The sequence below is a fragment of the Herpailurus yagouaroundi genome, unplaced genomic scaffold (genome assembly GCF_014898765.1).
Source record: "Herpailurus yagouaroundi ecotype Mexico unplaced genomic scaffold, PumYag 182, whole genome shotgun sequence".
Taxonomy (NCBI): Eukaryota; Metazoa; Chordata; class Mammalia; order Carnivora; family Felidae; genus Herpailurus; species Herpailurus yagouaroundi.
In genome coordinates this window covers 59,635,515-59,649,915 of record NW_024412413.1, presented here as the reverse complement: position 1 = coordinate 59,649,915, position 14,401 = coordinate 59,635,515, and the positions used below count along the sequence as shown (strand labels likewise).

At 46.3% G+C, this 14,401-nt stretch overlaps 2 protein-coding genes across 5 annotated transcripts in view; one reads left to right on the top strand and one right to left on the bottom strand.

Annotated features, from left to right (window-relative positions):
* The first annotated feature begins 1,463 nt into the window (after positions 1–1,463).
* On the top strand, positions 1,464–4,342 carry SPRYD4 (SPRY domain containing 4). Its single transcript, XM_040491704.1, has 3 exons — positions 1,464–1,670; positions 2,100–2,420; positions 2,739–4,342. Exons 2-3 carry the CDS (start codon positions 2,336–2,338, stop codon positions 3,275–3,277), a joined length of 624 nt encoding a protein of 207 aa, XP_040347638.1. The 5' UTR covers positions 1,464–1,670; positions 2,100–2,335; the 3' UTR covers positions 3,278–4,342.
* The window catches only part of GLS2 (glutaminase 2), a 14,811-nt gene continuing 4,720 nt past the window's right edge, over positions 4,311–14,401 (bottom strand). For 3 of the 4 annotated variants that reach the window (XM_040491700.1, XM_040491703.1, XM_040491701.1), the window contains 17 exons: positions 13,063–13,162; positions 12,530–12,651; positions 11,784–11,913; positions 11,199–11,278; positions 10,949–11,112; positions 10,661–10,719; positions 9,344–9,376; positions 9,002–9,060; positions 8,212–8,278; positions 8,009–8,059; positions 7,611–7,787; positions 6,804–6,935; positions 6,598–6,690; positions 6,367–6,428; positions 5,588–5,664; positions 5,117–5,180; positions 4,311–4,983 (listed from right to left, as the gene is read on the bottom strand). In XM_040491700.1, coding sequence (XP_040347634.1) covers positions 4,827–4,983; positions 5,117–5,180; positions 5,588–5,664; positions 6,367–6,428; positions 6,598–6,690; positions 6,804–6,935; positions 7,611–7,787; positions 8,009–8,059; positions 8,212–8,278; positions 9,002–9,060; positions 9,344–9,376; positions 10,661–10,719; positions 10,949–11,112; positions 11,199–11,278; positions 11,784–11,913; positions 12,530–12,651; positions 13,063–13,162 — 1,627 coding nt within the window. In that variant the 3' untranslated portion in view covers positions 4,311–4,826. The remainder of the gene's footprint in view (positions 4,984–5,116; positions 5,181–5,587; positions 5,665–6,366; positions 6,429–6,597; positions 6,691–6,803; positions 6,936–7,610; positions 7,788–8,008; positions 8,060–8,211; positions 8,279–9,001; positions 9,061–9,343; positions 9,377–10,660; positions 10,720–10,948; positions 11,113–11,198; positions 11,279–11,783; positions 11,914–12,529; positions 12,652–13,062; positions 13,163–14,401) is intronic. The other variant, XM_040491702.1, reaches the window with a different exon arrangement.

The window sequence follows — 14,401 nt, the reverse complement described above, 5'->3', positions numbered from 1 at the left end:
ACAGAATGGATTATCTTCCCCCCATTCAAACATGCTTTTCTTCTGTATCCAATCATTAAATCAGAAACCTATGAATCAGCTTTGATTCCTTCCCCTATCCTCCCATTTTCACCTAACCAGTCACCACCAGAACTCTACCAATTCTGTCTTTTAGATGACTTAACCCACACCATGTCCCACTTGAGAACTCTATATCCTGTTTGACCCTGTTTCTGGTCTCATTCCCTCTCCAATTCATTCTCTATGTTGCTGTCAGCTTTATCTTTATAAAAACACCTGTAATTTGTCATTTCCCTGGGTCCCTTCAACAGCTCCTGAACATCTGAAAGACATTACTATGGGGTGCCTGGGTAGCTCAGTCAGTTAAGTATTTGAGGTTAAGCGCCTGACTCTTAATTCTGGCTCAGGTCATGATCTTACAGTTCCTGGGATCAAGCCCTGAGTCAGGCTCTGCACTGCCAGTGCAGTTGGAATTGCAGTTGGGATTCTTTCTCTCCCTTTCTCTCAAAATAAATAAATAAACATCAAATTAAAATACATTACTATAAATACAGGACTCCTCATAATTTACCCTCAACTTTTCCAACTGTTCTCCGTATCTCTGCAGCATGAGGCCCTGGCAATTTTGTGCTTCTTGTGGCTTCTCAAATACTTCATTCTGTTTCATTACCCAGTGCTTTAGCAGAAGCTGTTTCCTACACCTTGAATGTCTTTTCCCCTTTCATATGTCAGGTGAAACCCTATCATTTCTTAATTATTATGCATGGAAACGTTAAGAATTAATTACTTGTACATTAGCAACGAGGTAGGTAAATCATCTCAATGACGAAGGTGAGTTTTTATCAGATAGATGGTCAGTCTGTGAAAGTAAAATAATACAACACATGACAGGCAAGAAGCTATTTCCTCAGCAGGGAATAAAGTAACAGAGGTGTATCTAAGTGACAGTGTGAGAAATCTGCAATGATTGCTTCAGCTCTCACACCTAGGATGGAAACAAAGGAGAAAAGCTACAGAAACAGAACTCAGGAACTTTCTTCTCATTACGCCCCAAAATACAAAGTACTGAGAGAGCAGGACTTTTCAGAAGGAGAGGGAATGCCCTCCTCCATGCCTTCGCTCCTAGGCTTAGGAGGAACATAAACCACTCTTCTCAGACACATTAGGCAGGATGTGTGAAGGCTGGACCAGGCTGACCCCTGGTGGAGAGAATGAACCAGTCATTGCACTCCAAGAATGTGATCGCAACACTTTCTCCCTTTATCCTCGTTGATTTACTAATTCAAAAACAACAGTACTTACCCTGTGTTTAGGGTAAAACCGAGGCCTTAGGTCACAGAGAACAAAGGGCTTAATCGCCATTCCTAAGAATTCTTAAGAAACCATTCTTAATTCCCATTCTTAAGAATCTAATGGGTGAGACAAGTAGCTGCCCCTTTAAATGTTCCCTTCTCGGCAGCTCTAGAGAGAGTGGGAGTCGTTAGGCGGCCAATGCAGTTAAGTAGTCCAGGGGAGAAATGTGTTGGGGATTGAACGACCATCAGATATATGCGAGGGAGACAAATCCAAGGGCTTCCAGGTTTCTGGCTTGGGCAACTGGTTGGTTATGGGTTGCAGTTCACAGGGTCAGGGAACCTACGCGGAGGAGGAATGGTGTGTAAGAAGACTAAGTAAGTTTTAGACACGTTAAGTTTGAGGTCACGGGAGGGATGGGAGTGGGCTACATCCAGGTAGAAATCTCTAATAGGTTGTTGGGATGTACAAATGGGATATACAAATCAGGAAAGAAATATGGGGTAGGGATTTTAAGTCCTTCTCCAGTAACTGAACATATAAAAACCAACGTTTACAGTATTTACACATTATTATAAAACAGCCTGCTACTTAACCTAGTGGGTATTTGTCAAGTTATATTCTAGGTTATGCTCTCGTTTAATTTTTGTCAAGGTCTAAAGGGTTATTTTTTACAAATGAGAACACTTAAGGATCAGATTAAGTGATTTGCCCAAGGTCACACAGAGGAGCTAGGTTTGAATCCGATTACTGTTTAATTCTAAAATCTATACTTTTTGACGTCTTGCTACACCGTCTTTCTAAAGGTCCCACTAGGTAAAAACGGGAGCAGCACTGCCGGGAAAAAACCGAAATAAACCGCACCAAGCGCATGCGGACCAAGAACACATCTCACTAAGATGGCGGCTCCCCTGCTGGACGCAGGCTCCCTTACGTCATCACACTGCGCGGCCGCCTTTCGCGCACCACGTCGGAAAGTAGCAGGCTGGCAGATGGCCCGGTCCCAGGCCAGAGGGCGTGCCCTATTCATCCCTGGCGCAAGATGGCGCTGCCTTTTGCACGTTCGCTGTTCTTGTGCCGCTGGGGAGCTAAACGATTGGGGGTAGCCGTCGCGGAAGCCCGCAGAGGTAGGATTATCTCTTTTACTCTCTTTTATCTCCAAAATGGTTTCCGTTATTCCCGAGAGTCCCCTTGGGTCTCTCCCTGATCTGCTTTGGTCTTGAGAGTCCAAACCTGGGACACAATCTGGCTTTTTTTTTTTTTTTTTTTTTTTATCCCGAGGCTTTTCCAGTCTGAAAGCCCATATTGAAGCGCCTCACTCTTGCCCGCGTGACATTTTCTGTTTCCTCGTGAGCGCATGACTATTTCAGATCGTAATACGTATATATCACTAGATCTAGGGGTTTAGCCCTCGTCATCATCTAATCTCTTTGCTTTGCTCACAGGCATCAGTTTCAAACTGGAAGAAAAAACCGCCCACAGCAGCCTGGCGCTCTTCAAAGGTGACACAGGTGTCAAGTATGGCATAGTAGGATTGGAGCCCACCCAGTTGGCCCTGAATGTGGAGCGCTTCCGGGAATGGGCCGTAGTGCTGGCAGACACAGCAGTCACCAGTGGCAGGCACTACTGGGAAGTGACAGTGAAGCGCTCCCACCAATTCCGAATAGGAGTGGCAGATGTGGATATGTCCCGGGATAGCTGCATCGGTGTTGACGATCGTTCCTGGGTGTTCACGTATGCCCAGCGCAAGTGGCACACCATGTTGGCCAACGAAAAAGCCCCTATTGAGGGCATGGGGCAGCCAGAGAAGGTGGGGCTGTTGCTGGAGTATGAGGCCCAAAAGCTGAGCCTGGTGGATGTGAGCAGGGTCGCTGTGGTCCACACGCTACAGACAGATTTCCGAGGTCCAGTGGTACCTGCCTTTGCCCTATGGGATGGAGAGCTGCTGACCCACTCAGGGCTTGAAGTGCCTAAAGGCCTCTAGTATGTGTTTCATTGGAGTGCCCAATCATGCTCTTCCTTGGGTAGCCTCCTGGTGAAACTGTCTGAAGCCTTTTAATTTTGCCGCTAAGCAACCTCCAACTCCCGCAATTCAGTGTTAGGCCCTCTGTGCAATATCTTAGTCTTTTTCCTTTCCCCTACCCTGTGAAAACTAGGCACACAGCCACCATCTCTCCTCCCCCAATCTGCTGCCAGTTTCCTAGGCTACCCTGCATGTACTTAATGTGACTGGCTTCCTTCGGTCCCTCTGCCTCCCTGTGCCCAGACCTCAGATTGCATTCAGTCCCGGGGTCTTAGCTTTCAACTTTGAATTGATTCATCACTGTGATACCTCTGCCTCCCTTTGCCCCCATGTGATTCCCCCCTCCCCCCACCTTGGGGCTCTACAGAATCTCTCCAGAGTAAATCCTTTCTACCTCTGGCTGGAGGAGTGGTACAATGACTTGGCCCTTTCCCTGTAGCACATACAGAGTCGACTCTGGCTCCCCAGGAAGTTCTTTACTGTCTCTGAATGAAACAGAGCCCTTCTTTCCTAGTACCTCAGTGCCAGACTCTCAGCCCCACACTGCTGCAGCTATCACCACCCAGAGTCCATCTGCCTTAATCTGCACATCCCTGACATCTGGTCAATCCATTATAATCATTGGGCCAGTTACAACCATGATCAAAGGAGACCAGATACTTGTGCCACAGTTGGAACTTCCAGAGGGAGGTGGGAGGCCTGAGGTCTTGCACAATCCCTTTTTGAGCCTGCTCAGACCCATGCCCTCACTATTACCACCCACTCTCCCCCCCAACCCCTCCAGCAGTTGCTGTATCCTAGCAACTCTAGGATACAGTTAACTTAGAGTAGTATTTAGGGTTGACGAAAACGTGGTGGGATGAGTATGTATGTGAAATATGTATTGTTTGGGCTCTGTCTGACCTTGTGGTTCCCTCTTATTCTACCTTTATGATGGTGACGCAGCTGGATGCCCCTGTGGGGGAGAGAGAAGGACTGGGCTTAACAATTATAATTTGTGTAATTAAAGTTTATTTGAGCACAAAATACTTTCTCTGTCTAAAAAATTAGCAGTAGCAGCAGTACTTCCTGGCTAAGGAGGGCAGACCTCTCCAGACTATTAAAGTCTGGTGCATAGCTGTCCCACTTCCTTTGTGGATACATACCTCTACATGGTGGCTAGGGCCCCTTTACCAGAGCATCTCTGTCTCTCTCATGATGCTTTTTAAAAAAGGGAGAGGGGACCTGGGTGAAGACCTGGGATGATTTTGAGTGGGCTAAACCATTAGGCTGTACCTCGAAGAAAGTCAGAGTCTCCATGGATTGCTCTACTGCATGGGTCCACCAAGGCACTTCTCTATACTCTGTCTGCCAAGGGAATGGGGTATTTTCACTCTCACAGAAAGCAGTAGCCTAAGTCTTGGTCCCCACTGAAGCAGTGCGGCTCTCCATAGCATGTTTGGTGGTTATGGGTTAAGTGTGTGGCCAGTCATGCTATTTCTTGAGCAGGTACTGTATGTGCACCCCATGCTCACACCATGCTCTCTAAGTTCTCCTTGGACAGGGCCTCGGCCGCTGCTTCGGCCTGAGTCTCAGATGGTGTATAGGAGTCCTGGTAATCCTGAAGCAGTTTCACCACCTCCAGGTGGTTGAACTGCACAGCATCATCCAGGGGAATGTTGCCCCACCTGAAAGGAACAAAGCCCATGATCAGGCAAAGAAGACATTGAGAATGCTATGGTTAAATAGTGACTGTGGTGGCTGGAGGGCAGTGGGAGAAAAGCTGCTGCTCAGCCCTCCTTTTACCTTAATCCTACTCACCTGTCCTTAACAAAAGGATTCACTTTGCAAGCCTCAATCAGGAATTTAACAACTTCGATGTGTCCTAGGAATATGGGCAGAAGGAAAATGAGATGGCACAGATCCTGAACCTTTTGGTGTTAACATTAGTATAGACTTTTGGCAGCTGGAGTCTGAACCAAAATGGGAAAGGCCTCTTCCCATTTTGCTCCCTGAAGCACCCAATAATAGTTGGCCTGCAAACTGCAGGGCATCTGGACAAAACCAGTTCCTTCCCTTGTAACCTTAAGGGCATATGCGATAGGGATTACTCTTGTTAGAAAAGAAAGGCTCTTAGGGGGTGCCTAGCTGGCTCAGTCAGTAGAGTATGCAACTCTTGATCTCAAGGTTGTGAGTTTGAGCCCCATGTTGGGAGTAGTTTACTTTAAAAAAATAAATAAATAAAATATAAAAAAAGAAAGGGTCTTCCCCTTTTATTTAACCTTTAGATACCTTCAGCTGCAGCAACATGCAGGGCTGTGCGGGAGTCATAATCTTTCTGTTCCATGTCCATGGCTGACAAGGCAAACCTGAGGGTGGTGGAAAATAGCTAGAGTTATCCAGATCAGCCTAGAATCACTAGTGTCTTTTCTGAAGTGGGGTCAGACTAGATGGATTCCAGAAAAAGTAAAACAGAGCTTATGGTAAGATCTGTAGACTCTGAGTAATCATGTTCTATACCCAGATGAGACTGTTACTCCTGAATCAGACGGGTGTGATGCTTCCAGAAACATCACTACCTACATGTTTGCTGATGTTGGTGATCTACTTGAGGCAAGGTCCTTAATTACTTCCAAGGATTCTGCTCTTAACACCCAGGTTAATCCTAACAGTGACTACTATTAATTAAATTCTTATCACATGGCAGTCACTGTACTTAAAATAATCTCCTTAAAAATTTTTTTTCTTTAGTGTTTTTATTTTTGAGAGAGACAGAGCATAAACGGGGGAGGGGCAGAGAGAGGGAGACAGAATCTGAAGCAGGCTCCAGGCTCCAAGCTGTCAGCACAGGGCCTGATGCAGGGCTTGAATTCACAAACTGCAAGATCATGACCTGAATGGAAGTCGGATACTTAACTGACTAAGCCACCCAAGGGCCCCTAAAATAATCTCATTTAAATGCAATCTGTGCTATTTTATCTGGCTCTAAAGCTGAAGCACTTAACCATTTTGCTGTGTTGACTCCTAATGAGATCTCTGACCAGGAGTATTTTAGTGTGTTTATTTAGTACCTTCGAAGAGCTGAGACATCTCCACTATAGGCAGCAAATAATAGGTTCACCACAGTCTTGTTCTGGAAAACAAATTATACCCACCTTAGATTAACTGTGACTTTGAGCTCACCCATGCCCAGCTCTACCCTGTGACCCTTCTACAAAGATGCTTAGCCAAGGGTATTGCTAAAGCATTATGGAATGTTATATTCTGAAATATTCTTATAAGCCACCTTGGGTTTTCCTTACCCGAACTTCTCCCCCTTCACGCCGTGGGTCTAACTTCCGAGCACAGTGCCTCAGGTTGTCGTAGTTGTGGAAATTGAAGAGAGACACCAACTTCTAGAATCATAAGCCAAAGAGATTGTTTACTTACTCCCTGCACTTCATAGAAGCTCAAAATTGTTTCATTTACTCATTCAAAAACATTAAGTCCTACATGCAAAGTAACTCACCTGGCAGAAGCTGATGCCCCTGTGGCTGTTCCCTAGCTTGTCCAGTGGAGGTGACAGACACATCATTCCCATGACATTAGGTACTACTAGGAGGATGGCTCCTGACACAGCTGACTTGGCTGGCAGGCCCACCTTGGGGACAAAGTTGAAACTGAGGATAAGCTAGAGGTGCCCCCAAGTCCAGATTAATAAATTAGTCTATCCCAAATGACTGCATAGGCAAAGCCATATCCATCTCAACCTTTTGGCTTGTTAATTGGCTTCTTTTCTTACTAATCTCCTGCCCTCTCTCCCTTAAATTAATGGCTTCAGTAAGGAAATATTTGTTGAGTGTCTATGCTGTGCCTGATGCTGCCCTAGAACTAGGACAGTATCATTTAACTTCATTCTGGTGGTAGGAGATACGTCATCAACAGAGAAAAATAACCACAGCTTGTGGGAAAACACAGGAGAAATGAAGTAGGGTGCAGGGATAGAGAATGAAGTGGGAGGGGGGCCTACTGGAGACAGGATGGTCAGAAAAGCCTCTCTGAGGAAGTGGCCTCTAAACTGAGACCTAGAGAAGTGCCAGGCACGTGAAGAGCAGCAGAAGAGTGGCTTAGAAGCTGCAGCATCATGTATTGATGTGTTTGAGGGATTTGGTGTGTTTGACAAACTCCCCTAAGGATTCTCAGCCCAACTGCCTGGCTGGAAGCTACTGAATGACAGGCAGGAACAAGCTTCCATCCTCAACTTTGAGAGACCCCATGTCCTCATGTCTCGGCTCTGGACTGGTGGCAAATGGATGGCAGGGCCAGCAGCACTCACATGGAAGGCAAACTGGCCTGAGAAGTCGTACATGCCGCAGGAGTGCATGAGGCTGAGGGTGTTGCGCACTGCTTCAGCGCTCAGCACGCTCTCTCCTGTGATGGGGCAGATCCCGCCATTGGCCAGGGTGGCTGCCATGACACTGCCTGACTCACAGGTCACCTCCACGGAGCACAGCTATGGAGACAAGGCAGAGGTGAGGGTGCAGTGTGGATGTGAACACTGTGCTCTTGGGTCTAGAGCAATGTTCTTGGCATCCTGATCTTTCAAAAAGTTCCCCTGGTGTTTCTGAAGGACACCAGAACCACTGAAAAGGAGCATCCCTCTTGTGGGTGAGAGCAAGGATGGCAGTCTGTCCTGTTCCTTTGGCCCGGAGCTAAACAGAAGTGTTTCCTCACCTGGAAATAGAGATCAAGGGCAGCCATCATGTCCACCCCCTTAGGAAAGCACTGTAAGAAAGAAGAAGGGAGAGCATTTCTTTTCAGGCCATCAGCAGATCCTGTCACATTGCCAGGATCTCAAGCAAAGTCCCCAGCCCCAGTTGCCCTTCCACCAGCTGCAGAATTCCCGGGGACTTGATATGCCGGCCTCTCCCAATTACCTTCTTTTCCTTTAGATAGTAGCCAATGGCATAATTCCGATCCCCTGTTTCCTTCTCTGACTGGAATCTGAAGCAAACACTGAATTTAGTACTTGATGTTTGAGGGTGGGTGTAAGGAGAGGGGAAAAATACCTTCCTTGAGAGAGATAGAACTAGATCACATATGTCAAACTAAATCAGCCCCTGTATAAATTCTCACAGTAATACTGGAGGAAACTTCTGACCCTGAGGAAACACTGGGCAAAACTTTATTGTAAAGCATAAAAAAACAAACCAAACCCAAAATGGGTCATCTAGTTTGGGAAAACTGATGAGCATTTTGGCCTTGAGGGACTTGTCAAGAAAGGGTTTAAGAATAAGCCCTCATACTGCCTCTCTTAAGTACTAAGTAGAAATGGAGGGATGCCTGGGTGGCTCAGTTGGTTAAGTGTTAGACTCTTGATTTTGGCTGAGGTCATGATCTCATGATTCATGGATTCAAGCTCCATGTCTGGCTCTGTGCTGACAGTGCAGAGCCTGCCTGGATTCTCTCTCTCTTCTCTGCCCCTCTCCTGTTCACGCTTGCGCACACACGCACCCTCTCAAAATAAATAAAAACTTAAGAAATGGAACAAGTTTTTTTACAAAGTAAACACGTCAATGAAGGGACTCTGAGGAAGCTATGTGGCCAAAATTCCCCTGGATTTCTTACTCTTAAGATTTATCACCACCCCCACCTTCTCTATCACACACATGCACACACAAACACACCCCACAATGTATTCATCCAATCCTATGAATAGAGCCTTACGTAGCATTGCTGAAACCCATGTATTCGTTCCCAGCCATTTTGTTCAGATACTGTAATACCTAAAAGAGAAAAAGGAGCATGGAAGGCACCACATGAGAGAGAACCTCTACTAAACACATACTAGCCTGCCTAACTTTTTTGAACTCCTCAGTCCTTATCATAGCAGGGACTCAAGAGGCTTTTTCCCTCTGAGGCCACAGATCCCCACACCTCTGGAAATAAAGCTTCTAGTATGGGCTGGTGCATTATCAAAGTGGGGTTACAGCCACGCACTGGGACACCTGGAAAGGATAACATGCCATCGAGAAAAGCAGCCAGGAGCTGAGTAGCAAGGGAACTTACAAAATCAAACTTCTCTGCTTTGTTACAGTCCATCTGCAAAGAAAGAGAGAGAGAGAGAGATCAGCATTCCAAACCTAGGAGGATGACAGGAGTGCCAGGAGGACCTAGTGGAGTTAATGTCTTAGACTGGTTTTGCTAGTGACTTTTTTTTTTTTTTTACAACTGAGTCTTTTTGTATACCTGCATATCATATCCAATGATCTTAAAAACCAAACCATTTAGATTTTAGTATCAAGTAATGAGTACAAATAACCTCACCCCATCTGTGAGTTTTACTCATCCCTGAGCCTCACTTCCATTTCCATTCTCAATCCCAGCCCTCATCTGACTCTCACTTTCCTTCTCCTGATTCCAGTCCTGTCCCCAAGCCCCATTCCTATTCCTGATCCCCATCCTCATCCCTTAGGCCCAAGCTAGAACCATACTCTATCCCTATCCCTATCCCTGACTCCCATAGCTATCTCCAACTGGAGTGACAGGAATGGGATCAGGAGGTGTGTTGCATTTAATACTCAATTACATCAATTATATTGATAACTAAAATAAAGCTGAAGATTTTAGCCGAGTGTCAGGTCCAATAGGCCCACTTAGATGGGAATGGAATGAGGCAGGTGCCAGTTACAGGGCTGTAGACAGAGCTATCCCAGGGCAAGGGGAGAGCCTGAGCCTGGTCTGGTCTCCCATTCCACCCCCACCACACTCCATTGCTTCCTGTACATGTCAACTATAGTGTCAACACCATAGGGACTCTGACACCTGAGTCCCAGGGGGGAGGGTACCTAACACCACCTTCCCCAGGAGGGGCTGTGATTGGCTCTGGAGTGTTGCGGCCCACACTGTTCTCAGGTTCTTGCTCAAGCCCTGGGAGACCTACAGCTGACAGACCAGCCTGATACCCTTGCTCAAGGCCAACTCACAGTTTCAGGTGACGTGAATAGCTGCCCTGGCCTGGCCATTCACCCTTCTTTCTGTGTCCCTCACCCAGAAGTGGCCAATCAGTACCCAACGGTGCTGTCCTCCCCCTGTGTCTGGCATTTGGCCCTTGGTCCTAGGCAGGGGTCAAGACCTGAAGACCTGCTCACTTCTCTAAGGGCCAGGAAGCTCTGGGCTCCAGACTCAGGGTTGGGGGCAGAGGTACAGCTCCTTTTACTAACATCTTCGACATATGTGGGTCCTTGCTGTGCCCTCACTACTTCCTGGGGACCCTCATAGGAACCAAGGCCCAGCAGTCTCCTGGAGAACTGGGCAGATATGTGGGATATAGGAACAAGGGAGTTTAGAGAACAGTACCTTCCAGATGGCTAGGATGGCACTGACCTTGATCAGGGAGCTCACAACAATGGCACCAGCATTGACCATGGGGTTATGGGGGATTCCTGGAGAAATACAAACCACCCAGAGTTTTATTAGCTGCTGAGCAAAGCCTCCTTTACAGCTGGCCCACACTTGTCTGCAGGCTAGACAAGAAAAATTTCTTTGCTGGGGAGGATGAAATGACAGAGCTAATCAGCAAAGTCAGAGAAATAAACAAACAAGGCTGGAGGGATAGGTGGGAATAAGAAGAGGGACATCTATGAGTCTGCCCTGAGCCCTGGTAGTGCTCACCTTCCTCATTGAGAGAGAGCTTGTTGTAACGTAGGCCACTGGGCTCCTTGCCCACAAACTTGTGCACGTAGTCAGTGCCTAGGGTGCTTATGGAGATGGCATAGGTGAGGGGCTTCACACAAGACTGCAGGCAGAAGGGGATCTTTGTGTGGCCCACGGAGTGCCTGGGGGCAGATAGGTGCCATGAAAGGGATCAGCCTATGTTCTGCACCCGTGCTCTGCCTCCCCTTCCTCTCACCCAGCATCTTACCGCTGACCATCCACAGTGCACAGGGAGACACCCCACAGGTCTGGATTGGATTTGGCCAGCTGAGGGATGTAGGCCGCCACCTGGGCATGAGTGGGGAGACAAAACAGACAGAATGGAGATATGGATGTAGAGGGGGAACAGAGATAATCAGAGTCAGGATAAAGGTGAAAATTCTGTCTTCTGAAGGGCAATAGGGTTCCCTCCTGCCTGTTGTTCTCAGGGACACCCAAGCCTTAAGTCCAAGAAGGCCTTAGCTTTCTGTAGCTCTATTCCTATAGAGATGGCAGTAAAGCCTACGGAAAGTAAAAAGAGGAAAATTCTGGGTTTTGGTTCTCAGGCTCAATTACCCTATAGGTCTCTTTCAAAGTTCGATTGAATCCTTTATGCCACTTGTCCCCTAAGAAACTTCAGATTCCTTCACCTGCTCTAGAAATCACATGTATAGAAATACATAAAGCATTTGTCCCCATTTTTAGAGGTTCTGCTTATATCTCATTCATGGATTCCCAGCCCCAAGAAATTTCCAAGAAGCAAGGTATATCTGGCCCAGAGCCCTTGCCCCTCCCTTAGTCCCCTGGCCCTCACTTTGCCTCCAGTGAGCTCTTTGGCATCCTCAAAGATGCGATCCACATGGCTCGTGAACTCCTCAAAATCAGGAATGACAAACTTCTTTCGGAATGCCTGGGTCAGGAGCACAATGTTGCTGCTCACACACCTGGATCCCAGACACGATTGGGTTAGGGGGCTGGAGAGATGCAGCTGTGACTCACTCTGGAGCCATGGAAGTTGGGGATAAAGAAGGTGTGAGTGGTCATGAGGTTTGGGACCAACAGCTCTATAACCTTTGGCATGTCACTTTATCTTTCTGGGTCTTAAGTTTCTTTTGCCCCTAAAATGAGGGGTTGTTGTAATGATGTGGAAAGATACCCCAAGACAGTGTCTTGGGATATAAGAAAAAAATACCCATATAATATGTATAGTGGGCCACCTTTATATTTTAAGAATCCTAAGTCATATAAGTATATTTATATATATTCCTGTATGTATGTAAATGCATAGGACGTTATCTAGAAGATACCCACTAATCTGTTAACAATGTTTACTTCTGGGAAAGGGGACTGGGATTGGGGAGAGAGGGAAAGGAGAACATGTATTTCTATATTGTTTGAACTTATTATATATAATGAGTATATGCATGTTCATATGTTACTTGTGTAATAAGTAATAAAACGAAGGGTCAAACTATCCAATCCCCAAGAGCCCTCCCTGCTATTATAGTCTATGTCCACATCAGTTTTCAGAGTGGGTGCCCTTGTTTCTGGGGCCCTCACTTTTGGAAGAGATCTCGGTCCAAGAGGCCACCACTGCTGGACTCCCGAACCATGCGGCACATCTGGCTCATGCAGTCCCGAAGCCGGGGATCTGATGTCTGCAGTCCAGTGGCCTTCAGTGCCTTTAGGGGAAAGAAGAAGCCTGGTAAGGTCAACTACAAGGACAGCAATGCAATCCTAATATTCTTTCCCAATGGATAACAACTAGCTCAATCCCAACTACTGTAATAGGTGGAACAAATGGGTTTGCAGACTAAGAAAGAGAATTGTGCAGCTATGGAGACTGATAAAGGTTTCCTGCCCTTTTTTATTAAGGAAGCTGGTTCCTGAACCCTTGGGGTCAAAGTCTCAAACCAAGAAGAATGGCTGAATCAGAGGGTTTCATCTTCCTACCCTGGTCCAGAGACTGGATTGCCTTATGAATCTAGACATCTACTACCATATTGCTATTGCTACCATGGCCCATTAGCCATCCCCCCACTTCCCAGAGATCCTGAAGATTCAGTGCTCTGAGCAGGTAGAGAGGAACTTACAGTAGTGAACTTGTGGATAGGGATTCGTTCCTGTCCCTCAGCAATAGTGTAGAAGAGCAGATCACCCAGGCGCGACAGCATGCCACTCTCTGATGAATCACTGTTTGGGGGCAGAGATAGGGGAGGAGGATAGGAACGTGAGAACTGCTCCCTGCTTCTCCTCCTAGAACATGGCCTTATAAGTAGATAGGTGTCCTCACTCTATGCCTCCTCCCTGAACCAGCTGATCTAGCCCTATAATTCCAACTTTCACATCTGTCCTGAGAAGTCAAATCTTGCTGTCTAGCTTTCTTTTGTTCCTAACCTTCAGACCTTTATTTCTAGCTGCTTTCTAGACATTTCCATTTCTAGATGTCCCATAGGGCACTGCCAAACTCAAAATGTCCAAGTGTCCAAATGTCATTTCCCCTCCCTCCCTCTGCTCCTCTTCTGTGCTTCCCATTTGGGTTAATAGCCGTATCACTCACCCAGGTGCCAACCCAGAAATGTGGAATCATTTGGATAATTCCCATACCTTATATCCATGTTCAGTTGGTAACCCACACTATGTCTCTCAAATCCACCCTGTTTTCTTCCTTTGTGCCAGCACGGCACAGTATAAAGAACAAGAGTTTGCCCCATTAATAGCTGTGTGACCTTAATATAGATAGGAAATCAGGTTATTTAATAATGCTGAACATTCTTCCTCATCTGTAAAATAAGGGTAGTAATGTGTGCTTTACATGGATGAAGTAGGCTTAATTAACAAAACATTTAGTGGAAAATGGTCTTTTATAAAGTAAATGCTCAGTAAACCATGCTTCATCATCAGCTCCATATTGTCTGTTCCCTAACTGCTACCACCCTCCCTTGACTTCCAACCCATCTTCCACAATGTGTGCCAGTTAACTTTCTAAAAGTCAAATATCATTTCTCTACTCAAAAACCTTTGATAGCTCTCCACTGCCTACACATAAGTTATTTCTTGGTATGGCATTCAAGGCTCTTAAAACCTACCAACATTCTTTTTCTATTCTCCACCATGTCCCAACACTTCAGTTATGCCAGATAACAGGTAGGTCCTTGTGGATCAGACATGGTTAGGCTTCCTGGCCTTTGCTTATGCTGCACCTTCTGCATGGAATTACCTTTTTCTCCCTTCACTTGAAAAAGTCCTGCTCATCCTTCAAGGTCCAGATCAAATGTTACTAATTCTATAAAGGCTTCCTCAAACCTCCCAATATTGTTTATGCTGCTGGTATGACACAACACACCATCTTACTGACAGAAGACTCCCTTGCTCCACTGTTAGGTGTGTGTGTGTGTGTGTGTGTGTGTGTGTGTGTGTGTGTGTGTGTGT